The sequence below is a fragment of the Sceloporus occidentalis genome, unplaced genomic scaffold, assembly GCF_023333645.1.
Source record: "Sceloporus occidentalis isolate IW3139 unplaced genomic scaffold, rSceOcc1.0.p SCAF_19, whole genome shotgun sequence".
In the NCBI taxonomy this organism is placed as follows: domain Eukaryota; kingdom Metazoa; phylum Chordata; class Lepidosauria; order Squamata; family Phrynosomatidae; genus Sceloporus; species Sceloporus occidentalis.
In genome coordinates, this window is record NW_028316999.1 from 3,831,858 (window position 1) to 3,858,739 (window position 26,882).

The following is a 26,882-nucleotide window of genomic DNA, read 5'->3' on the forward strand; positions in this document are numbered from 1 at the left end:
AGAAAACATGAGCAGGCAAAACACATTTCTTTTATTCCGTATGGGATTCATATTCTGTAGTTTATAACAGAACGTCACAATCATAAAACAAAACATGGCAACAAAGAAAAAAAATAAATGACCCATGTTTTAAAGTCTGCATACCCTTAGTTCTTAATACTGTGTATTGCCCTCTTTAGCATCAATTACAGCGGGCAGTCTTTTGTAATAGTTGTCGATGAGGCTCCAAAATCTTGCAGGTGGTATAGCTTCATCATGGCAAAATGCTTCCAGGTCATGCAAAGTCTTTGGTCGTCTTGCATGAACCGCACGTTTGAGATCTCCCCAGAGTGGCTCGATGATATTAAGGTCTGTGATGGCCTCCCCAGAGCCTTCACCTTTTTCTGTTGTAACCACTGGAGGTTCAACTTGGCCTCATGCTTAGTATCATTGTCCTGCTGGAAAGTCCAAGAGCGTCTCAAGGGCAGTTTTCGTGCGGAAGAATGCAAATTGTCTGCCAGTAGTTTCTGATAATATGTTGCATTCATCTTGCCATCAATTTTCACAATGGGGATGGTATTCTTTTCGCTATAGGCCTCGTTGACCCCTCTCCAAACATAGCGCTTATAGTTGTGACTATAAAGCTCTATTTTGGTCTCATCACTCCAAATTACAGTGTGCCGGAAGCTGTGAAGTGTGTTGTCGGGAATATTGTAACTAGTTTTTTGTGTCATTGGCACAGTAAAGGCTTCTTTCTGGCAACGCGACCATGCAGGTCATTTTGGTTCAAACATATTTTGTATTGTGCTCCTTGAAACAACCACACCATCTTTTTTCAGAGCATCCTGTATTTCTCCTCCTGTGGGTTTTTATTTGTATCCCGAACAATTCTTCTGGCCATTGTGGCTGAAATCTTTCTTGGTCTACCTGACCTTGGCTTGGTATCAAGAACTCCCCCAAATTTTCATTTCTTAATAAATGATTGAACAATACTATCTGGCATTTTCAAGGCTTTTGATATTTGTTATATTCTTTTCCATCTGTATAAAGTTCCATTACCTTGTTACACAGGCCTTTTGACAGTTCTTTTCTGCTCCCCATGGCTCAGTATCTGGCCTACTCATTCCATCCATGTGAGAGCTAACAAACTCAGTGAGTATTTATACACAGACACTAATTGCAATTTAAAAAGGAAAATTTACCTTTTATTGCCATTTTAGCCTGTATGTGTGTCACCTTGAAGGCCAAGCATTCAAGGGTATGTAAACCTTTGATCAAGGATATTTGGGTGATATCTGTTATCATTATGATTAAAAAAGGAGCCAGACAACTTTTGGATAATAAATCGGTTCATATGATCATTAGCCTTAAATAAAAGACAGGTTTTTTTTCCCACATATTTTCTAAATCAATGCCAACATTTCACAATTTCTGCCAAGGTATGACAACTTTTGAGCACAAAGATAATCCAAGTACACTAGCTATAGCTTCTTGAAGCTTTTGATTCAAACAAAAGGGTCATGTCTTCAAAAACAAAAAATTGAGACTTACGTAGGCAATGAGGAATTTCTCCCCTCCATATTCCTCTTCCTTCACAGGTAAGAACAGTAGGGCTTGAAAGCTGATATCCGTCTACACATGTATAACTAACACTGGACCCCCAACTATAGTCTGATCCTTCCAGTTTTCCATGCAACACTTGAGGAGGCTGACCACAGTTTATAGCTAAAAGAAGAAAGGAAAAAACCCCAGAAAAAGCTATTTCATGATGAAATTATTTACTATCACTGCTTCATTTATTCAAATGCAAGTAAATTTAAACCCACACATAAACATTTTATATTTAAGGTTTTATTAGATTAGAAGATGCACTTGATCCAAATATAAATCTATGTTTTGTAAGTTGCACCTACCTCTTCCTCCTCATTGTATCTGCCCACTCCCTGCCACTAGTCATACTGTAAACTCTAATGGAGAAGGATTAAAAAATCCATCATGTTCCATTTAATTACGTTGGTGCTTTCTAATTTAACAAAGCACACGCATAATGCAGTATAAGTAGATTAATGCAGGGAATGTGGAGAAGCGTTGTGTTTTAGAAGTCATGAACTTACATTACAACATAAAAATTGTAGACTAAGGCACTTGTATACCTTTACATGTGGGCTTAGTTTGGTTCCATGTACCATCTTTGGTGCATAACATAGGAGGTTGCATGGGAGGATCTCTCACAAACCCTGGGTTGCAGTGATATGTCACAGTCTTGTTGAAAGTAAAATCATTTCCAAACTGAATACCGTTTGCAATTGGGCCTGGATCTTCACAGTTAATCACTAATAAAAGAAAACAAAATTAATGAACGGATGAATGAAACAACAAGCTTTGGATTTACACAATGTACAATGTCAAAATGATAAAAGAACTCCTATAATAAAGTACAAAGGTGTACCCTATTATTTAACTAATGCTACATAAACTATATAATGTTAGCATCCGTCACCTCTGATAAACATCAACTGGATGCAACCAATATTGAATCACTCATCTGCTGGTACTCTAGAAATGTAATAATAACAATATTAAAACACAATGTGCCAAAGTTACCCAGAACAATAGGCTCATGCAAAATATCACTAATAATATTTATTTAAATGTAGTATTTGTATGACTTTACTTCTTAACTGTTGCAAATTCAGTATTCAGAATTATTACATTGTTCTATGTAGGTAAATGTAAATCTGTAAATGTTGGCTTCTCCAAAATAGTGAATATTTGCCTTTTCCTGAACCTACACACAATTATTCCTAATTGACTGTGGTTAAAAAAGAAAAACATGTTCCTATCTTTTCCTGGATTCACTCAAGCCTAGTCTCACTTTTAATTGTATGTCATGGTTCATTGTGTCTTCATTGCATGTCCAAATATCCTATTACATGCAATTCAAGCACATAATGAAATATGTTTTCTACGTGCATGCGTTTGTTCTGAAAAGAGGATACAAAAAAATCTGTTTCCATCAAACACAAATTAATGCTAAAAAAATTCAATGGGTGTTAGAAAGTAGGAAGAAAAGCAAAAATAAGACAAAAAGCAGAAATCAATAGTAGTCCCCTGTCTGAATACAATACCAGTTGTCACTTTTGTAATAGGTTGTGACAATGTGTTGGTTATTGACCTGAGCAATCTGGAGCATTGCCTGTCCAGGTTCCATTGGCAGTGCAATGTCGAGTAGTTAACCCTGATGTCTTGTAACCTTCCCAACAGGCATAGACGACAGAACTGGAGAAAAGTATTCCGTCGCTGTAAATTATCATGCCATTGGCTGGGGTTCCAGGATTTCCACAGGATACCGCTGTCAAAAAGATTAAACTAAAATCAACACACACATATAGACGTGACAAGTGGGATTATTTAAAGTACATCAGTTTTTAAAAAAGCTAAAATGGCTTGCCGTCGATTCATAATTACTATAGTGGATTAACAGAGTCTCTTGACTTCAGGCATATTTAATAATATCCATTCTTTGGTGTGATGAGTTTTGCTAGTTGTTACATTTCCAGAATATATGTTTTTTTAGTCTGATAAATGAAAATATTAAAACGTTAGAGGCTATCTGAAGCTAATTTTATTCTGAAAAGGAACAACTGGGCCAATTCAAAATCTAGTGATCAGTTGATTTAATATGTGGTCTTGCAACATCTGCTGTGCAGTAAACTATTAAATTCTATTAAAAAAAACCCGAATCCTCCACCCAAACAGTGGGATTGTATAAATTTAAGGAATAAACACCTCACCCTTAAACCTTGTTCATAGGGATGTAGATAAATCCTGAAAAATATGAGCGGTATGAACCCCATCATGGTTCTGCCACACCTACCATGCCATTTATGCTACTGGGGCAACTGTGCCACACAATGCCCATCGGGGGCAACTCTTTAGGAATACCCATTTAAGAGGAATAAATCTCATCTTGTGCCTCTCCGCCTCTCTCATCTTTTCCCTATGGGATGGAGGGGGTAGAGACTGTTAAACTAAATGAAAAAAAAAAAATATATAGCTATGCTCCCTTGCAGAGGGGTGAGGTCCATCAAAATATTATTTTGGTGCGGGGGGGGGTAGTTTACTTGAACGGGATCCAATCAAGACAATGGAGAATGCAGTGTGTTTCAGCTCATACTCCAAGTGACCTTACATTTGTTCCTCTTTTGGATTTCTAGTGATTGACACATAATCATACCTGGGAACTTCTGGGCTCCAGCTACTCGGAGCCTTCCCTTGCGATACGCGGCCAGGACTGCCCACTAACGTCAGAGGGAAACACCCCCATTTAAAGGGAAAAAGGGAAAATGGGCGGGGAGCGAGGCGTGCTCCCGCGACCCGGAGGATTCGGGTCTTTACCCGGAGAACCGGATACATTTTAGCATTTGATTACTGTTTTAGTACCTCACTCACTCTACTGGTACTCAATGTTGCTACAGACTCTAGCTTGTGTTTTTTTTTTTCTTTTCAGATGAAGATAACAGGATCATGTACATGAACCTGCCAACAATGAATTCTCCACATTGCAAGTCAGTCTGAGAAATGTTGCCCAGCAGTAGGTTAATCTCATATCCTTCAGACACATTGAATAGAATGTATGGATTGTACACATTGCATCAATTACTGGCCTTCAGCATGTACAATTTAAAAGTGCCTGTTTTGAAATGGCCAGGTTAGCATTTTGTGTCAGGCCATCATAATGACAAACCACCCACCAGAATAACAGTTACCGATTAACAGATCCTGATTAGATAAAACAACTGTTGGGGTAGCAAAAGCCCTGTAAATGCATGCAAAAAACACTTTGAGGCCAACAATAATCCACATACTATTCTATTTTTTTATTTTTTTTTTCAAGTCTCCGTTTAATAAAAAATCAGATATACAACAATGTGTCATAGCCGAGAACATCCCAAAAGGTACATGGAAAATACATAGGCACAATGAACTACAAAATGAACCAAAATGAGACAGTGGTCATAAGGCATTCGATACAGTATCACACAGGGCGATAACCACCACATACTATTCCATCACTAAAAAAATGCATTTGGTAAACAAACCATCTCTGATTCCAAAAGTCTGGAAATTGATTTATACTAAAATAAGAATTAATTGGTTTAAATTGGCAGCAGGATGATGGCTACTGATAACAGTAAACGTGTTACTTGTTAAATTGTATACTCTACAGTTGAGTAGAGGTGCTGCTTCAGACATAGCAGCAACATAGTACTCCTGCATGGTCAGAAAAGAAAGCATAACTAGAATTGTATTATTTAATTAGTACTTTTTAACACAGAGCTTCTAGGAGGCCTTTTAGTACCCTCTTTGTGTGTCATATATAGTTGGGCAACAGGGCCGTAACTAGAAGCCTCAGGGCCCCGGTGCGAGAATCTGTTAAGGGCCCCCCCACCAGCAACCCATATACCCCCTTCTCAGGCTATCTACCCTCTCCCTACCCCCCTTCTCACTATCTACCCTCTCCCTACCCCCCCTTCTCACTATCTACCCTCTCCCTACCCCCCCTTCTCAGGCTATCTACCTTCTCCCCCCTTCTCACTATCTACCCTCTCCCTACATCCCTTTGTAGGTCACTTACCGGCCTCTGTCTCGCAGCTCTGCCGCAGTGTGCACGGCTTCACTGCTGAGCGCCGGCATATGACGTCATATGCCGGCGCTCAGCGTGAAGCGCCGGCACCCGAGACAGACGCCTCACGCTCCCACCACTGCAGTCAGGGGAGGGATGGCAGCCTAAGGCCTGGGGGGCAAGTCTAGTCAAGTGGCCCGTTGCGCCACCGAATCAGCACACCATCCATGCCCATCTTTTCCTGATTTTCTAACGCATATTGATGTAATGTGATGGGACTGGGAGTAAAAAAAAATATGTTTAATACACTAAAAAACAGCTAATCTTTGTTAAAAAATAAAATGTAAATATGGAAAAATTGGACCCTAGGCATTTCCTTGGGCCCCTGCCTGTAATCATCCCCAGAGTCCCTTTGTCCCTCATTCACTAAGTCACACCTCTGTTTTACTTACTCCCTGTAGTTCAGGTATAGATCAAATAAACAACACATGTAAACAGCACGTGAATGTATAGATCAACTGAATAAGAAATACAAACCCTGTATTTGCAGGTATACATAAATAATGTATGGAAACATAGCACAGCAGATACAGATCAACAGAATAACACACAAACCCAACATTGCAGGTACAGATCAACTGGAAATCACATAACAACTAAGCATTAAAGGTATAGATAAAACCCCCTAAATTACAGGCATAGATCACAGGATGCACACCCCCAAAGCCAGCCCTGGTGTCCACACTGCCCACATAGAACCCGACCAGCACCAAGATAACATTAACAAATTACAGTCCAGAGTGAGACAACTTTGTCCCCAAACCGCCCAGCGTGAGCCAATTTTGTCCCCAAACAGCCCACCCTGACACCAGTACAAGCTCTGCAACACCGACACCCAGACACACACACCAGGACAGGCTCTGCCACACAGACAGTCAAACACACACACCAGAACAGGCCCTGTCACACAGACAGCCAAACACACAGACACCAGGACAGGCTCTGCCACATCAACACCCAAACACACACCAGGACAGGCTGTGCCACACCAACACCCAAACACATATACACACACACACACACCAGGACAGGCTCTGCCACACAGACAGCCAAACACACAGACACCAGGACAGGCTCTGCCACAGCTACACCCAAACACACACACACACCAGGACAGGCTCTGCGACACTGACGCCTACATCCACAATGCTTTCCACACTGGATTGTTGTTTGTTTCCCCCCCTTGTGTATTGATGCCCCAGCCACCCCCCCTTTGGTTTTTATGTATTTCCCCCCCACACCCTTGTGTATTGCCCCATGTGGATTTGTGCCTCCAGCCAGCCCTCTTTGTACATTATGCCCCTTGTGTATTGCCCCATGTGGATTTGTGCCCCCAGCCAGCCCCCTTTGTACATTATGCCCCAACACCCCTGTGTATTGATTTATGTGATGTCCCCAGCCAGCCCCCCTCCCTTGTGTATTGATGCCCCCCTTTGCATTGTTAATGTCAATAATGTATATTGAACCCAGCCAACCACCCCCCACCTTTGTGTATTGATTTATGTGGTTCCCCAACCACCCTGTTATATACTTATACCCCCTAGCCACCCCCATTTTGCATTTAATTGTTGTCCCAATGCAGGCCCCCTTTGAATATGGCTCCCCTTCTGCCTATTACCCCAACTATTTTTTTTTTAATACTTGCATTTTTGATGTCATTCCTCACTGCTACTGTCTGACGTGCTCTTCTAGCTGTCACGAGGAGCTGTTCCGTGTGACTCCGCCCCCTTGATGATGTGACGTGCCGCTCAAGGGGGCTGAGTCACACGGAACAGGACACTGTGCAGGCACGCTGGCCGCTTAATGATTTTAAAGCGGCCAGCGTGCAGTCGGGGCAGCACTGAGGAAGGCAGAGGCAAGCGGCAGCGAGCAGAGGAGACAGAAGGGCCCTGGAGTTCTGTCAGTCAGGAGGCCCAAGGGGTGCCGAGCGGTCGTTTTCAGCAACCGCTCGGCACCCCTTGGGTCCCCCTGACTGGCAGAACTCCAGGGCCCGGTCGCAGTCGCGACCCCTACGACCCCCGTAGTTCCTCCACTGTTGGGCAATGTGAAGGGAGGGTGGTAGATAAAAGGAATTTAAACATGAATTTTGCAGGGTGGGAAGTTATTCGGAATATAAGACAAGATCAAGGACTGATTAAGGTGTGAGGTTTTTATATCAGGAAAAATAGGCAGACTAGATGGGCTGAATGTTTTTTTATCTGCTGTCAAATTCTATTTTTCAATGTTGATTTTCCTGATAAAGTTAGAGTTTGGAGCTGCTCAGGCAGAAGAAATAACATGCCTAATAAAATAAAAATCAGCATGGCCCAAGTAAATAAACAGAACCCAGAGCATAAAAAATTAATTTAGCTTTACATAATAATATCTATATAACTGTCAATTTTTAATATCTGTATTACTTCTTCCTAATAAGATATTGAATAAATGCCACTGTCTTTCCTTAAAGGTTATCTATAATTTAAGCAGTCTGATATACTGGCTCAGCAAATTAGATCTAACTGTGACTAGCTAGGGATCTCATTAGAACACGGCATAATATAATTAGTGAAGAAGAGAGCTTTATCTCTAATAACATATCTTTCATAGATCAATGTGTAACAACTGATAACAAAGTACTAATTATTGCACTAGGGTGGAAGTACGCAGACCCATAACATACACATATCTGCTTTACTTGTGATTTTGATCGGAATGTACAAGAACAGTAATCATGGTAAAGTAGGTTGTACATTTCAGATTTTCCCTTAATGTAAATAAAAATGAGCGTATAATATCAGCAATGCATAGAAGCATAGGGTGACAGACAATGCAAAGGTTTTTCTGGTGAAACAAGATTCAAAGCAAGTGATACATCTATAAAAACTAAATGAATAGTGATCATTGCATAGATTGGAACAGACAGAAATTAGAGAAAAAGTAAGATATATTGGCCTAGGTTCTTTAACTGAGATAACATTTAGCACTGTTTTTATCTCATTTTTTCTTTGACACTGAGATCTGAGAAGGAACTATAGTCTTTGTCTAGAGTTCAACACACTACATGTCATGACCAAATATATGTAGACATATGATAACAAAGAAAGGATTTAATGCTTGTTTAAAATGTATCAAATTAACTTAAGAAACAGTAAAACATCTCATCTGAGATAATGAATCTGGGCCAATATCTCTGTTTTTTGTATATCATTATTCCCATGGTACTTTATGGGAGACTTGCTATTCGATGATAAATTTATAAAGGCAACAAGGAGCTTATGTTACTCTTACCTATTCTAACCATGTGCTGATCCACTGCAGTCACTAGTTCCTACTGACCGTGTAAGAGAATTTCACAAACTAATATCCCGACTCCATTAATCAAAGAATTCAGTGAAATGCATTTCTGTCCATACAAAATGGATTCCGACATGTATTAAAAGTAAATATATAATATAATTATAAGAACTGTTTATTTGAGGAAAAACTGTTTATATGTATTGCTCTCCAGTTGAAAGAACTAGATGTTGGAAATGAGTCACAAGTTGAATGTACTAAGAGCATTAAAGGTGACATCCATTTCATCTATGCAGTACCTTTGCCTATGTTGGTGCCCAGTGCTAATGTATATAAGCAACCATACTGAATATAAATACATCATATGACAACAAGAAAGTAAAATACACTGATCACTAAGGTTAACTTAAACAACGTATATAAAGACTTCAATAATAGACACTTTTACATTTACTTCTACGCACCACAATGCATAGTTAACTGTACTCCTTAGAAAATGAAACAAATCCTTAAATATTTTATTTTAATATTGTTATTATTTAATAAAATTATAATTTAAGACAACCGTTCTGTGTAATTATTGTTTTACTTAGTATTTATTTACTTAAATGCCAGACAATTGATAAGTACTTTATAGAAGGAAACAATCCAATCAAGTACTTGTTTAAAAATATGGTAGGTTAATTGGATAATTCAGAGCAGTAGACAAAATTGAGCAACCATACGAAATTAAACCTTAATACACATTTAAAAAAATGTTGACAAAAATGAATGATTAGGGAAAGAATACTTTATGCCTCCTGTTATATTCCCCTTGGGGACTTTCACACATGTCTCTATTATCTTTACACATCTGCCACCAACAAATTCAAAAGGTGCAATGTTTAGAGGTTAGGTTTTGTACTTTTCTTTGTTTCTCTATCATAGATGTTTTTTGTATTTTTCTACTCTATTTTTCTACAACATTTCTTATCTTTTATATGTTGTCTCAAATGCCAAAGCCCATTCTTGCTTTCTTACCTGGATAATTGCATATTTTCTGTAAGTGTCTCCACTTACTCACAGCTGTGTATTTTCAACAAGGTCAAAACATGGCTAAATAACCTTGTTCACATCACCATCATTCCTTAATCTTTAAATCTTTAAATCTCGCAGAGTGATCAGCACAGAGCAATGCATTCCGAGAAGAGGCTAGTGCAGTCTCGAGATGTTTCCATACCACTGATTCTTACAACATTTCGAAAGATGGTACTTAATTCCTTAGTGAAAGTATATTACCTATCTTTATACACATCTAATGTGTAGATTATTGCTTTAGTGTATGCATTCTCTTATATTATAATGCACAATAATATTCACAGGTAAGTATATTTAATGATACATATGACACTGTGTATACCAAACTAGTTTCCAGACATTGTGGTAAGTTAAATAGATGTAATAGCAGATATGGCACCATTTTACATTCATTCTTACACCCATTTTAGCCTTCCCACAGATTTCAGACTAAGAAAATGTTTTAATACATCCTTATAGTACATCCTTTACGTCGCTATTTAGTTTGCTAAAAACAGCCCAATTATTTTATTTTATTCTCGATAAAATTACATGGATCCTCACTTATCTTTTGTATTCCCTGAAAACTGAGAATTATTTTTAGAGGTCATTATTCCAAATGACATGCAAATGAGTTCAGCACATCTTAGTTAATATTCATCTTATTCTCTATGGCCCATTAAGAATAACACTGGGAAATATTGCTACATTAATTAAATCATACCTAACTTGAACTTTATTCCCACAGAGACAATAAAATATCACTTATTCTGGAATGTGAAAAAAGAGGAAAGGAGACTGAGAGATCAGAGCGAAAGAGGACTAAATGAAAAATATACACTGGGAATATATTTTACACGTTTCAAGATTCAAATGTGTGTGCAAGTATATTTATTTTAATAGGAATTGGGTCCCCCTTTTACCTCCTTCATCAACAGTTCAGACCAGTTTTTAGTATTTGATTGAGATACCAACTACAACTTGAAGACTAAACTACTGCTGCATTATTAATAACAAGGTTACTAAACATTAAATGAGTCTCAATAAAAATGGTTGGAAAAAAAAAGAAAATAAAACATTTTCTACATGTTCATATAATTAGCACAGTATTCCAAATTTTGAGAGAGCTCCAGGAGTAGTTTATAATAATTAAACCAATCTGTCAGTCATGATGTATGTTAAGCCAATTGTCAGTGCTGTTAGACTATTTCTGCAGTTGCCTACATATTATAATTGTATGCCTCGTTAGGATAAGTGAGACAGTATGAGATCTATGCAATATTTTCATATTGACATGTGACTGCAATATATATAGCAATATTTCATTTAAAAAGTAAGTTTCAGCAAACAATATACTTTAATTCCCACTACTTATCCCTATTGATATTAAAAGAACATATCTAGAAATAAAGACCTGATGTCCTTTTTTTAGTGTTGATGGCGTATGCATCATTATTCCATGCTATTTCACCAGAAAACATCTTGATGTGTAGCCTACCAATGTCATCTAGTTAATAGTATTATGCTTAAGGCATCATTGTATTGTACAACACTTAACTGCTTACCCTCACATGATGGTTGTATCCCAGACCAGGATCCATTTGATAAACATGTTCTTTCAACAGACCCTTTCAATGTGTATCCTATTTCACAAGTAAACCGAAGCAAGCTTTTCAGCTTGAAATCATTTCCTAAGCGGGAACCATGAGCTGGTATTCCTGGGTCACCACAAATTCCTGGGCTAATTCCTAATAAATTAAAAACAAAAATGATTTTTGGGAATGATTTTTTAGGAATACATTTAAAATGATACCCTTTTTTCAGTGGACAGACTATGTATGTACATGTTATTATTTCATCATCTAAGCGCTGAATGTTCGTATTCCATAAATTAGAATATAGCACATATATATATATAATATAAAAAAATATAATATAGACTGTATAAGGCATTATTATGTGCGTTTTCACATGAATCCATATACTGTACCTGAGCAGTGAGGGAGTGTTCCACTCCATTGACCATCTTCTTGGCACACTCTTGTTGCATTTCCTATGAGAGTATGCATTCCAGTACATGTATAATAAACTTTCGTTCCAAATGTAAATTTATCTCCACTTAGTAGGGCATTAGCGGGAACCCCAGGATGGCCACATGATACAGCTAAAAACAAACATATCAATCAATTGAGCAGGGCTTATAACACATGAAATATTATAAATAATATATATGTATAAAAGTAACCATGATTAAAGAATTTTGACACATTAGAAACCAACTGAATGGTTGAACAAACAGAGCAAGTGATAAGATGACATTTAAACAGTATACTTTTTATACATAGCCCTATTGGCATTCATTGAAAAGATTTATTAGAGTATGATGTCCTTTTGGTTTTTAAATGTATTTGTGGTTTAAAATAACCACCATATGTTGAAGACTTACGTAAGCACTTTGGTAACGACCTGTCCCACAATCCATTTGCCTTACAATTTAAAGCAGATGATCCCAAAAGGTAGTAGCCTATTTTGCAGTGATAAGTCACACTAATGCCATATTTAAAGTTTTCAGGATAATTCTGTTGTCCATGGCGGATAGCATTTTCCACAAACCCTGGATCTGTACAGTTTACCACTGGGGGAAAAAAAAAAATATCATTAAATAAGTAAATGGGGAAACAATACATTTTATCAAATCATAGGATATACTTTCAAACAGAACAGTAAGTATCACCTTTCAGAGCAAAGCAATTTGAAACTTAGACAGTGGTTAAACACTTTAGTTGGCACTGGATAAAGAATTTATTTAGAAAGAAGGTGTCAAAGATCTGTCAACTGTAACATCTTTTCTGCAACATTTTTCATACAGATGTATCCCTTGATGTGTCTTGCCGGATGCAGCTAAAACTTTTACGTTCTGAAACTTGCCTATACATAGTGTCAGATATTTCTAGGAGTATTATAACCTATACTATATTAAGCGAAAAGAAAGGGCTACATTGAATATTCTATTTCTAATATATTGTTATACATACTATAGACTAATACCACATCAGCTTTTGCTTCTCTATAAACTATATTTCAAATTAAAAACACGTAACAAAAGTGGTTTATGCAAAACTGATTGAAAAACATATCATCAATATTAAATGCATAGGACAAAAAAATCATAAACTAACAACATGACCTCCAGACTATATTAGATAAGTTAGTGCTTCCAAATGCTATTTATATTGTTCTTTCTTAACAATGTAAATTAAACAAGTATACTTTAGTAAGATTCAATAAGACATATTTTATAAAAGAATGAGGTTGGTTGGCATGCACATCTGTGCCATCAGATTCCTTGATTATCATTTACCCCAGGGACTCTATTGTAAATCCAGGTGATAGAGCAGAAGCAGATTGCTTTCTCTCAATGACAGCTGTCAAGAAATACATAGGAAATGAGTTCTGGCATTCTCAGTTTGGTCTCTCGAAAAAGTCAGAATGATGCCTAAGTTTGTCCTGATGACTTTGGAACTTTCATCTAAGTAGATTCAAAGCCCTTAGGATATATAAATATAGATTGGCAGCATAAAAGTAGCTCAAAAACCCTATCTGAAAAATATTTTCTAAAATACATATTTTTCTGCTTCAAAAACATTATACTTATTTATGTATACGGAATCTGATAGGGGTCCTTACTTAACACTCTACTGTGTGGGGATGCCAATTTGCAAGGACACATGATTTTTACAAAGGCATAATTCTCTCAACAACAAGAAAATTATAAACACCTTTTTGGAGACTTATTCACTAACTGTTCTTTTCTAGGTAGACAGCCATGCAACTTACAACCTGTAACTACACAATAAGACCACCAACCTAGTCAGAATGAGTGAATGCCAAGAATATTTTAAAGACACGGACAGGGGAGGGATGACAAGGGGTCCAATTACCCCCTGGACAGCTTCTCATATTTAAGAAAAATGGAGCCACTACATGAAGTGTTCCTTTTTGTTTGTTTTACTGGCAGTTCCACATTTAGCCACCAGGGTTACTACAGTAATCTGGATTTTAGCCACAATTCACAGCCCTTTCTTGCTCGTTGCTTCCCTGAACGCAGAGTGAGTATATAATGTTATATGTTCTAATACCCTGGGGAGTAAAGATATATTGTGCCCTTAAAAAAAATGATATGGAAAATTTAGAGTTTATAACTTACATCTCTATGTTACTGATATATTTTGACCACAGGGCAGGACTGGCTTACCAGAAAACTTGGTAGGTAGGTGGTATGTGGCTGAGATATGTATATTTTAGCATGTGTCATTTGAGAATAACGTGCACATTAGTTAGGCTTAGAGTTATATGTCTGGGGACCCTCCAAATATGTGCTGCACAATAAAGGCACTATGACCCAGCCCTGTTAGACTACCCCTGATATTTTGGATACTGCACAAGAACCAAAAGTGCAGGTAACATAATATATTTTAACGTAACAATTATCCAGACCCTAGGGTCCTAGGAACATACTTTGCCATTTTTGGATGTGATTGTGCTGGGAAAATAATCAATACTTTTACATAATGTCTGCTTAAGCTATACTGAACAGATAATAAAGGAAGAGAGAAATAATATAGTTGTATATAAAACTATTTTTAGAGTTTAAAGCCCACTAACTTAGCTGCAAAATGTTTTAATAGATCACAAAATGAGTCAAATTTGATTAGGCTCTATGTAGTCAAAAGGGATAAATTAGGCAATCTCTCTTGTCTACAAAAAAACTTTATATATGATTTTTTACATATTGGTTACACTGCAAAATGCAAAGGCACGATGACACTATACCTTTTCTTCATGTAATGTCATTAATTTCATATACAGCAAACAACAAAGAACTATCTTAACTCAACAAACTAAGCAGGGAGAAAAATGTAGTCTCCCCCTGAACTATGATCTTATGAGAGATCTAAGAAATAATTTTAGTGTATTAAGCAGGAAGCATAAATTATATACCTGTTCTACGCAATGCTGACATAATTGGACAGTAAAATTTAAGATGTCCAGATATCCCCAGATTGAGGCATTGAGGTTTCTATCTGGTTATTATTTGCTCTTGGAAATGTCCCCTAGAATCTCAGCTAAGCCTAAATGTAAAATACAATTCAGAAACCGGCTAGTGTTTTCATTTAAAAACCATGAACTATATTTCTAAATCTTTATAAAAACTTCAACAGACAATGCATTTAAATGAATATTATTCTTGTACAATATATGAATGATGCTGGATTTTACAAAAATAAAAGGCTTATTTAGCCCTAGATGACCACATATAAGTAAGACATGTGAGCAATTTGAAAAAAAAAATCCTGTATTCACATTCTTTGAATTCAGGGTAAAAGTTTAATGACAAAAAGTTCTGCACTGTATTAAAAGTTCCTGGATTTTGCTTTAAAAATTGGATTACCTTAGTCAAACTTATGAAACTTTATGAAACTGAAAAAATTAATATATATATATATAAAAAATAGTAATATCATCAGGGGTACCACCTGGTTACTGCAGTGATCCCTGAGCTCTATAAGGCCCTCACAAGGATTTCAATTAAAATAAATATTTACTAAATAATAAAAAAGGAAAACATAGGGAAAAAATACAAAAATGGAAAGACTAGAAGCTTTTTTAAATGTCTGAACACACCATACTCCTCCCACTAGAAATATAAAATAACAAAACAATTTTTTACCATCAAAGCAAATGTTTTAAAAACTAATAAAATATAATAGTAAAGGGGAAATTGAGCCCTCAAAAATTAAAACACAAGTATGGGGCTATTCATTTACTTGGAGCATAAATTAAAGCAGCGGCACCTAACTTGTCATAGTAATCCAAAAACATGGCTATGTGCACTTGCTGTGTTTCTAGAAAAAAATAGACCTCAGGTAGAATTTGCACTGCTAATTATCCAGACGTATCAAATGAAGACACAAAGATATATACAAACAATTGGAGGTCTCTTTTTATATTTTTAAGCCTTGGACTAAACTGGTGACACTTATAGAATTGACAGGTAAAACTGACAGTAATTATTATTAATTGGGTTTTTTTAACTTTTCTTGTTTAATTGTATTGACACATTTCAAGCAATTTCAAAATGCAATGAAAGCTTCAGAGAAGGACAGTTCAAATATTAATATTGATTATGTGATATAGATGTGTTTTTTGGAGAGAGCAATGGTGTTTTGTTTGTTATGATTACCAAATGACACACATCTTATTGGACATTCAATAAAAAATAAAACATTTTGTATCCTTTTGTTTAAAATACTGGCCAACACTTTGCATAGCAATGGTGTTCTCCCATCTGCTAAAGATAGGATTAGAACTTTTTGGCAATGATATAAAATTGTTGTTATCACATCTAGTTTCTTTCATACAAAATAGAGTTCTGATTTTCCATTATATTTTTAATGGTAATTTATGAAACAGTCATTTTGTTTCTATGAGCATGCTATCACTTTATTGTTTTTTTTTTACATTGATTAGATGCTCTTACAGCTCAGTAAACAGTTAAGAACTATTAATGTATAAAACTTAAAAACCTTTTGTTTCTTAGAACTTTCAAAAGTTCCATTTCATAGAAGAATGAATCATAGGTGCTTCTCTGCATTATAATCTACTTGTAAAAAGGTGGATCTATACTTATGAAAGCATACACATGCCTATGTTTGATGTGACAAGACCAAAAGTGCAGAAATTAAACCATTGTTTAGATTGCAGTGAGAACATGGCTAAAGTTCCCTGTCTTTATTTAGAAACCTTCTCTCTGATTGGTCTGATTAGGTTTATTTGGAAAATAGTATCTCCCATAATTTATATACCTTAAAGACAATTTCTGGAAAACAAAAATTGCATGGATGTTGATACAGTTGGATTGCATTTACATTTAGATGGAACATCAACATTCAATATCAACAAATAAAACATGTTTCAAAACCATAGCTGATAAGAGAATAGTTTTCAGAAGAAGGTTTCTGTATTCATCTCCTTTATGATCTCCTACTGTGTAATGCAAATTGTAAACCAAAGTCTGGAATAAGATAAACTTATCCAATATCTAGTAAAATGATTCCTTAACTTAGAGATGTGCTTGTAATAATACATTTCCTGAATAACATACAAGAAATAGACAGAGAAGGCGTAGAAGTTCCTTATCATATAGCTATTGGATAGAAAGAAGGATACCAATACCAATGTATAGATGCTATGTAGATTATAGCTAATTATACGTAACATGATTTTACTATAAAATTCAATTTGTATTGAAGTCATATTTTACAAATGTTTAATGTACATAGGATTAGTTTTCCACTGCAATAATAAAATGAATGATACACATATTGTAAAGTTAACATTTTATAACATAAATAATTCATTGATTGTGTTCTAGTCTGTTGTGTATTCTTCTATAGACGGACTCAAGAATTAATGGCCTTATATGGTGGCCTTTGCTCTCTGTAAGTGGCTATTCTACCCTTAGGCAGTCGCACTGCCCACAGAAAAATGTTGCCACTACATAAGGGATACATGTTTAGATGCATGGGACCAGTTCCTCAACCACGTATTTCATAAGTGGTTTGCATGAACTATAGTATTAAGTTGCTTGGTTATTTTCAATGAATACACACATCTACCTGTTGGATTGCTTATTTAAAAATCCATACATTTAACAAGTACATAAACAGTTTTCAGAAATTATGGCTTCAGAACAGGATACCTTTGCAAGAAGGGAGAGGACTACTCCACAATCCATTGCTGCGACACTGTGCCTGAAATGCTCCATGAAGTATGTAGCCCATGTTGCAACTGAAGTTAACAATATCATTTAAATTAAACTCGCTTCCGTTGGTGATCCCATATGCTGGATTTCCAGGATGACCACAAGTAATCGCTTAAACAAAGAATAGTAAAAGCTAATTATTTAGTTATCACTGATTAGAAAAAAACAATACTTTTCACTCTAGGTCTTAGTAATTATATGAGCTTTAACCAACAGGTAGAAATAGGGATGTCTGGGAGTGGTATAAAAGTCACAGGATCCCACAATACATTTTATTCAATGTTGACATTCCTATTCAACCTATTTACTGTTGCAAAACATCACTGTATTGAAATAATTGTGTGGACTTACTTTTCTTATTCAAAATGTAATAATTGCACTACTAACTGACCCATTTGTAATGTCTATTTGCTATTACCTGCAAAAATAAATTATACATTTGGGGAAAACAAGATGGAGCAATATAAGATGACTTCACCAGTCTTAGGACTATGACTTTTTTTTTCTAATTAAATAATGATGGAATGCTTGTTTATGTACAATACCAACCTTTTTTAGTGGTTTAAATGCTCTTTGTGAATCATTCCCCAAATTCGGAATTACCTAGCGTGCAATTTACAGTGTGTTAAATTAAGCCTTAAACCTAATTTACCTACTTTTGGTACCAATTGCACATCAGGGGAATTTAAAGAAGTAACTAAATTGTTTGCAGTCTTGGACTGGTTTCATTCATGTTTCATCACTATTGTGTATAATTAATATAATAAACACTGCAACTTTTTCAATACAATACAAGCATGCAATGTTCTGTTGCTATGCTTAGCTTCTGTAGCTGTCACAATATGGTTTTTCTAAATTGTGTTTTTTTTCTCCTTGGCTACCTCAGAAAATAGTGCAATCAGACAAGAGGTTTCACATTTCTGAGTGTCTCATACAGATATACATATGCAATCACATTCAATCAGATTCAGTGAACTTTACACCCTTTTTAAATTATATGGCTATGTTCTTAACTTGGATTTAAATCTGAAAAAGACAAAACGGTTGAAGAATACGTAGTGTGGCATAACTCTAGAATTATGGAAAATAAAAACACATACACAAATACTTGATGAAATGACTTGGATAAAAGCTCAAAGCTGTGAAGTAAAAAGAAAGGAGAGAAGCAACCGAGGAGAGGAATAAGATGTCTCTTGTTTTTAATATAAGAAATACAAATATAAAATATCCACATGCAAAACGTTTTTGTTTTTTCTTAAACATTTACATTTTAGCTAGAAAGTTAGTTTGCCAAGACTCAAGTAAAGTTGACTAAATCTCTGATGCACAGGGAATGTTAATTACATTTTGTGCAGCTGAGCATCCATTGGCATAATAAAACAGGTCCATTTGGCACCACGATGACTATAATAATTCATTTTTAGTTTGTTAGTGCATGTTTATGAACAAGTACTCAATGCAAAAAGGCATATCTTTATTAATTGTATCAATTACCAATTTTCCTCCACATCCGCAAAATTAATTCCCGGCTTATTTTTGTCATTCAGAGATTATAATTAAAATTCTTTCCATTCGTTGTGAATAAGGGGTATTAAAATGGAATTTCCAATTAAATCAATTTTAGGTATCAGTAGTCTCTTATTTGATACTGTTGTCAGGAGCTTGGTATTTGTAACACAGCTTGTATTAATGAATATGTTGGTACATGGTAAGAACAACAACATTCATACTGTGTGAACACCAGGGAAAGAACTATCTGAAAACTAGAAATGTGTTGTATTTATACTGTGTTATATAAGATAGAATACTTACGGACACAAACTGGCGTTTGTCCAGACCATTTGTGGTCCTGAAGGCAAATGCGAACAGATGTACCAACTAATCGAAAGCCTAGATTACATTGATAGACAACAGTGTCTCGATAAGTGAAACCATCACCACTGATATGTCCATTTACGATTGGATCTGGAGAACCACAGTGGCCAGCTAAACAAATATAGACAAATAAGTTTATTTGTGATGAAAACATACAATAGACTAATTTTCAGAATAACATTCTGTATAAAAATGCATATCTACAAATTATTAACAGTAACCCTCCAATATTTAGGTATGTGTTCAACAAGTGTTAAAAAATTAAGCTCATGGAATGCCAATAATAAAATTGCTGCAATTGGTACAGAATATGGTAAGAATTGACAAACAAAGGTTTACATCTTTGAAAAGACACAGTAACACTTGCTTATGACCTTGAGTAGCAATGGCCCAAAAGGACCATTCAAAGTAATTGCAAAACAATCAGAAGAAAAGTTTAGGAATGAGTAAAATCAGGGATAACATTTTTAAAGGGATCAGTAAAAAATTTGGGAACAGAAATATATTTAACTTTTATTGTGTTCACCTTGGAAAACTGTTTTGCAGATCAAAGAAAGGATGATATATCCCATTATGGTAAAAACACAGATATGTAGTTATTATAAAAAAATATAATGCAGAATTATAAAATAAATATTGAAATATTTTCTTTAAATACATGCTTGATAAAAAAGAGTATATTGATTGTACATAGATATGTATTACAGCTAGAAGGTGCATATTACTTATAATAGCATCTGTGATGGCATATGGCAATAACAAAGGTTAAGGATCAAATAATATATAGTGTTTCCTGTAAAATGTTGTACCTCTAAGTAAAAGGCTCACACATTATTTTCAGTTTTCAGTTTCTAAGTTTTCAGTTTCTAAGTAAAAGGCTCACACATTATTTTCAGTTTTTATAATAACAAGAGAAATATACAAGAAGACATTCAAAACTAAGTATCCAATCACTTTAAGAGTGATAAACATCTATCCTATGGATCGTAACAGATTATATTGTATCACACAAGGTTCTATAGACATCCCATTAGATTTTATCAGTTAACTAAACGAGTATGAAAAGTCAAAACAATAACAAAGTCCAAAATGAAATGGAAAAGGGAGATTGTACATAACTACTTTGTCAGCCACATGTTAAAACAGGCCATCAATTTTACAAAGGGTTAATTTACATTTTAGTAGCAGAGTTTGATCAGAAAATTCAAGAGAGGAAACTCTGAATGCATTGGGTGTTTTTTTTTGTTTGATGCTGGGTTGAAGGGCCAAAGGACTTCCAGAAGAAAGAAATAAGGAAAATTCCTCTGTAACGTGTATTTGTGAAATAAACACGGTTATCAACATAAGGAAAACGATTGTGCTTCCTTTGCAATTCTGCAAAATACTAGATCAAAAAGCAGTGTCCATCCCACCTCCCAGATCTCTTGTATCCATAGAAAGGTTCACATAATAAACAAAATATAATTTGCTAACGTTTAGAACTGGTGCGCATACAAGTCTGACCATATAATGACCATGCTCTAAAATTATAGTGTATCTCTTTGCTTTATGGTAACTATAGACCTAAGCCAGAAAGTAGATGGCAGACAGTCTGACATTTGTGGTATAAATTATTTAAGGAGAGCAAGTGCGTTATAATTGATAAGTAATGATGATTGATGCAGAGCAGATAATAAAGATGTAAAATACATTCTTTGTGACTGTCAACCTGGTTTGTGATGAAAGTTTGATGACAGAAAGGCTCAAAAAGCTGGCTATTCTCACGGAAAACTGTACAATAATCAATTTACTGTATATTCTAAATGGCATTTCATTTCTTTCAACCACTTAATAGGAAACTAAGCTAATAAAGGGAAAAAAACATATTTACCTAGACATCGAGTATCAGTGCCACTCCAAAGGCCATTGGATAAACACTCCCTCACGTGTGAGCCAACAAGTGTGTAACCTGTGTTACACGTGAAGATTGTAGTTGCTCCATAGTGATTTAAAGTTCCTATCTTGTTTCCATTTGGTGGTGGAGGTAACTCTCCACATGAAATCACTGTAAAATGAAGCAAAGCACAAAAAGTGTTTAACAAATAGTATATATGTTGTGATTAGAAGTACTGTAGATATCAGCAATAAGGGGTTCCTAGCTTCCATGGATATGGTAGACATTAATAATATAAAGTCGTTTCTGTAAACAAATAAATACTTTTCTTTGGTGTTCTGTTCTTAAAAGCAAATTATAAATATCAAAAAGAAGAAAGAAGTCATCTAGAAAAAAGTTATTTCACAGGCCAGATCTGTGGAAAAAAGTCACATTGGGCATAAGACCAGGTAGCAATTGAATCTGACTTGTAGAAGAAGAAACTAGAGGCGTATGTAAATATTTTATTTTATCTTTAAATAATGAATTGGGAAACTAATGTTAAAAATACACTTATCAGCAGCACAATACCCACTAATACTGGATGTAACCATACATTTTCTAGAAAACAATATACAAAATTAATGTAAAAAAATATCTGAACAAAAACAAAAAATACAATGCCCTGTCATTTCTTAAAATGCCACATGATATTATTAAAAGCAAACGTATTTGCTTTAAATCTGTGGTGCTGGTAAAAAAAATGACAATTGTTAAACCATGCTCACAGTAGTAGAAAACACAAGAAAACCAAAGACAACATATTTTTCAAGGGTGGAATTTGTTTTTTTATAATTATAGGCAAAAATGTACAGTATAATAAAAGTTATATGTCAACTATGGCATTCCAGTTGGAAAATGGGTTAAGTAATGATGTTGTTTAGTATAATTTGCAAAAGATGACTTTTGAGGTGAAGAAATATTTTAATAATAACGAGGCATTTTAGGAAATGACAGGGACTTTGTAATAACACAGGAGCAGAAATAAAATGTCAGGTATGGAATTAAAGTGCCTTAATAATTGCATGATTTTATTGGATTTAAAATCATACATGTTCAGATCTTTTGGCAAACAACATGTATTATGTTTTCATATTGGGTGGTTTGTATAAAATTATATAAGTTAGTGAAATTGGAGGCAATTTAGAAAAATGGTCACATCATAGGAGCATTCCATCAGCCGCAACAGCAACTTTTTTTCAGAACCTCAGAAATCCCATTGTATTTATGGGAACTGGGACCCCCCCACACTCAAATTTTAACTTTAAAATTATCCATGATCTCATCCGAAATATAAATAGCATTAAATTGCATTTTCCACTCAAAAAAGTTTACCACAAGCAAAATCATATAAACAATGTATGTTGAGACCATTATGATAATAGAACATGTAGGGTGGCTTTCATTAAGCATGCTTGAATTCATAAATATCTGATGCATACCCTTACAAGTTGGTTTGACATCACTTCCACTCCACGTTCCATTAGCTCTACACTGTAGAAGCCTCAATCCACCAAGATAATAACCAGGGCTGCAGCTCAGCAAGACTTGAGATCCATATTCATTTAATGATCCTGAAACCTGCCTCCAGTTGACATGTTCTGAAAGCAGTGTATCTATGCTTGGGCAGGTAATAGCTGTAAAATAGCAAATGAGTAAAAAATAATATTTCTTGCTTCTGAATGTCACATGGTTTTTACATCTTAAATAGTATACTGAAACAAGTAGGAAATGGTCCTTGAGAAGAAAAGATCTATTGTACATTAAATGAACATGGAAATATTGTGCTCAGTCAAAAAATATATGATAAATTATCTGTTCCAATGCTAGTGTGTTTTTCTTGTTTTTAAAGATCTTTTCTACATTTGTACATTTAACCAGAATAATAATTCATAAAATGTAAAGCTTTTGCAACATTTCACAATCTGCCTCCAGGTGGGGATTCTGCAATTTGCCTTTGTTCATTTTATAAGATACTGTGGATCTACTTAGTTTTTAATTCATGAAAAGTCATGATGTTTGTCATTTTAAAATTTAGGTACCCACAAATTTCCACCCTGCCTTTCGAAAAAAGTTTTCTTAAAATGTTTTCTCTAAAATACTCTTTTTTAAATGATATCTATTGTATTCATTCTTCTCAGGGTGTTTGCAGACTTACTAAACTTTTCTTCTTGCTAAAAGTTTCTTCTTGCCAGAAGCCAAATATCTCCCAGAAGAGCTGCTTTTATTTTGGGAGGTTTGGGGTGTTATATGACTAATAGAAGTTGGCTGATGAATACCTTTTTGTATTCAGGTTAACCGTTATGTTGCCAGGCAAGTTCCAACACAACGCTCAACCCTCTGACTAAAAAAACCCCTAAACACTTAAAATAATCACAAATCCAAAAACTAACTAATAAATAAATATTTCAGTATTTCAGATGATATACTGGTTTGGTCTATTTATCGTTTTTCTACTTTAAGTAATTATTTATACACACACAGTGTTATGTACAGTATAACATATTTGCTATAGCATTTACATGCGATTCTCAAAATATGCCAGAGCTAATAAGACCTGTGAAATAGACATAAAATGGATATGTTCTTTAGCAGCTTGGATACCCGTATGCCTTAAATAGGGACATCAGTACCTATTATACAGAGCCTTTTTTGCTGGGGACATGACTCGTTAAGATACACTAATGATGCAGAACCATCTTGTACATTACCTCAGATTTAAGTGTGCTTAAAGCCATTAAAGGGGTTATTTAGTAATGTGCACACCTGCAACCTGCTACTTGAATTGATTGTTATGACTATTAATCTTCTATATATGTAGGTGTTATAGTATTTCATAGTATTTCATGTTTTTCTGTATAGTTGCAGTCATAGTTATGAAATGTCCAAATTAATTTAAATCTAATACTATCATTCAAATCAAATCTTAATCTGACCATTTTTCTTCCTTGCACAAAAAATATGTCTTATACAGAGGTTGTGTGCAATATAAAATAGTATCCTTAATATATATCCTTAATATTTGAGTTAACAGATTAATTTGAGTTAACTTGAAGAACAAGATATATTTTGCCATGAGGCATGCATTTGGAAAGTTAGGACAAGTCTAAGGTTTAAAGTCGGTAGGTCAAACAAGGTCAAGCAACGGTAACCTGTGGGGTGTCCTGACCTGTCCTGTCTTGTTCATGTCTTGTCCCATGTAGTGCCCTGTATTATGCATATCTTGTCTGGTTATGTTTATTCCTTGTCTTGTGCCCTGTATCATGTATATCTTGTCTGTTATGTTTCTTGCCTGGTCTCCCTATCCCTTGCTTGCTATGTTTCTTCTATAAACTCTGCTTAGCTTCCACACTCCCAGCCTGCAGCATCCTGCACACAAGTCTTGTGTTATGTCTCATGCCTGTTCCAGGGTGCCTGCAGGAGTTAACTTCGTTCTGGTCTACATCTGCTGCTATATTAGGGCGCTGGTATCTGGCTGCACTACCCTAGATGCTCAACACCTGGGTGAGTGCAGTCGTTCTGCACCAGGCCCTGTCCTGAGACTCCGCTACTGCATGCCGAACTCCTGAACTCCATCTTTGGGCGCGCTGGGTCATTATAGTCGTCCGTATGGACCCAGTTTCCTGACATATGGCCGCAGGCAATTACACGTCGGGGGTTCGGGGAGTGGAGTCTGCAGCACTCAAGCCTGGCTAGAGGGCTATCTGTCGTGTGCGCCCCACCAAGGGGGTTTCCTGTCGTGTGCGCCCCACCAAAGGGGTTTCCTGTCTTGTGCGCCCCACCAAAGGGGTTTCCTGTCTTGTGCGCCCCACCAAAGGGGTTTCCTGTCATGTGTGCCCCACCAAAGGGGTTTCCTGTCTTGTGCGCCCCACCAAAGGGGTTTCCTGTCATATGTGCCCCAGCAAAGGGTTTCCTGTTGTGTGCGCCCCACCAAAGGGGTTTCCTGTCATGTGTGCTCCACCAAAGGGGTTTCCTGTCGTGTGCGCCCCACCAAAGGGGTTTCCTGTCATGTGCGCCCCACCAAAGGGGTTTCCTGTAGTGTGCGCCCCACCAAAGGGGTTTCCTGTCGTGTGTGCCCCACCAAAGGGGTTTCTTGTCATGTGCGCCCCACCAAGGGGGCTATCTGTCATGTGCGCCCCACCAAGGGGGCTTTCTTGTCAAGTGAGCCCCACCAAGGGGGCTTTCCTGTCGAGTGCGCCCCACCAAGGGGGCTTTCCTGTCGAGTGCGCCCCACCAAGGGGGCTTTCCTGTCGAGTGCACCCACCAAGGGGGCTTTCCTGAGTTGCGGCCAGCGCCCCACTAGTGGACTCCCGAGTTGAGTGCCCTGCATCTCGACTACCAGGATGAGTGCCTGCATCCGGACTACCCTGGTTGAGTGCCCATCAAGAGGGTTACCTGTCGTCTGCCCAGAAAGTGGGTTACCTGTCGTCTGCCCAGCAAGTGGGTTACCTGTCGTGTCTGCCCAGCAAGTGGGTTACCTGTCGTGTCTGCCCAGTCAAGTGGGTTACCTGTCGTGTCTGCCCAGTCAAGTGGGCTTATCTGCCTTGCCTTCGTCTGGACCTAAAAGTCCGCTAGAGACAACTTCCTCATTCCTGTTCAGATATTCTGATTCCTGTTTTGGAGTAGATTGATCTGCTAAGCGGAAGTGCTGGTCTTCGAAGGACTCCTAAGTTTTTCAGTCTCCTGAGTATACAGGTTCCTGGGTTGCCAAGTGTTTCTTGTTACTTGACCCTTGGCCTGGTACTACCGTTTCTGATCCTGTGCTGCCTGGTATACTGACCTTCGGACCTGCCTGGCCACGATTTCTGCCTGACCCCTTCAATACTGTGTTTCTTCCTGATTTGTTTGAGAGCTGCAACTGGATTCCTACCTGTGATCCTGACAGTTTACTTAAAAACAACCCGAAACTTCCAATGTCACATTTTCACCTAAGCACTTGGATTATTGTGTACTCTAATGTTTATTAAAGCACCATGATAGAATTAGACCCATTCCCCATTAGGTTTGCGCTAAGTTTATTATAATAAACCCACAAGCACTATATACTCTCTTGTGCCTAGAAGTATACTAACAGCACCCCACTAACGGGGGGCCGATGAAGGCAAAAAAGTACATCTGAGGCTGTTGGTTCCCTCATGCAGAGGAAACTTTTCTCGCAAATTGGCTGGGATCAGACTAATATGTTGATGGAGATTTTTCTCTGTAATGGCAAAAGTGAGCTAAAATGTGAATGTTACTAAACAAGTACACACCATAGACCTATTAACTTGCTTCTA

The 26,882-nt window shown here is 36.5% G+C and overlaps 1 protein-coding gene across 1 annotated transcript in view; it reads right to left on the reverse strand.

Annotated features, from left to right (window-relative positions):
• LOC149302324 (CUB and sushi domain-containing protein 1-like) overlaps positions 1 to 26,882 on the reverse strand; it is a 589,437-nt gene that overhangs the window by 20,862 nt on the left and 541,693 nt on the right. Inside the window, exons 51-60 of the mRNA XM_089482423.1 lie at positions 23,049 to 23,243; positions 21,565 to 21,738; positions 19,632 to 19,805; positions 17,757 to 17,930; positions 12,441 to 12,629; positions 11,985 to 12,158; positions 11,560 to 11,742; positions 3,155 to 3,331; positions 2,133 to 2,312; positions 1,531 to 1,704 (exon numbers count right to left, since the gene is read on the reverse strand). Of these exons, the coding sequence (XP_089338549.1) occupies positions 1,531 to 1,704; positions 2,133 to 2,312; positions 3,155 to 3,331; positions 11,560 to 11,742; positions 11,985 to 12,158; positions 12,441 to 12,629; positions 17,757 to 17,930; positions 19,632 to 19,805; positions 21,565 to 21,738; positions 23,049 to 23,243 (1,794 nt within the window). The remainder of the gene's footprint in view (positions 1 to 1,530; positions 1,705 to 2,132; positions 2,313 to 3,154; positions 3,332 to 11,559; positions 11,743 to 11,984; positions 12,159 to 12,440; positions 12,630 to 17,756; positions 17,931 to 19,631; positions 19,806 to 21,564; positions 21,739 to 23,048; positions 23,244 to 26,882) is intronic.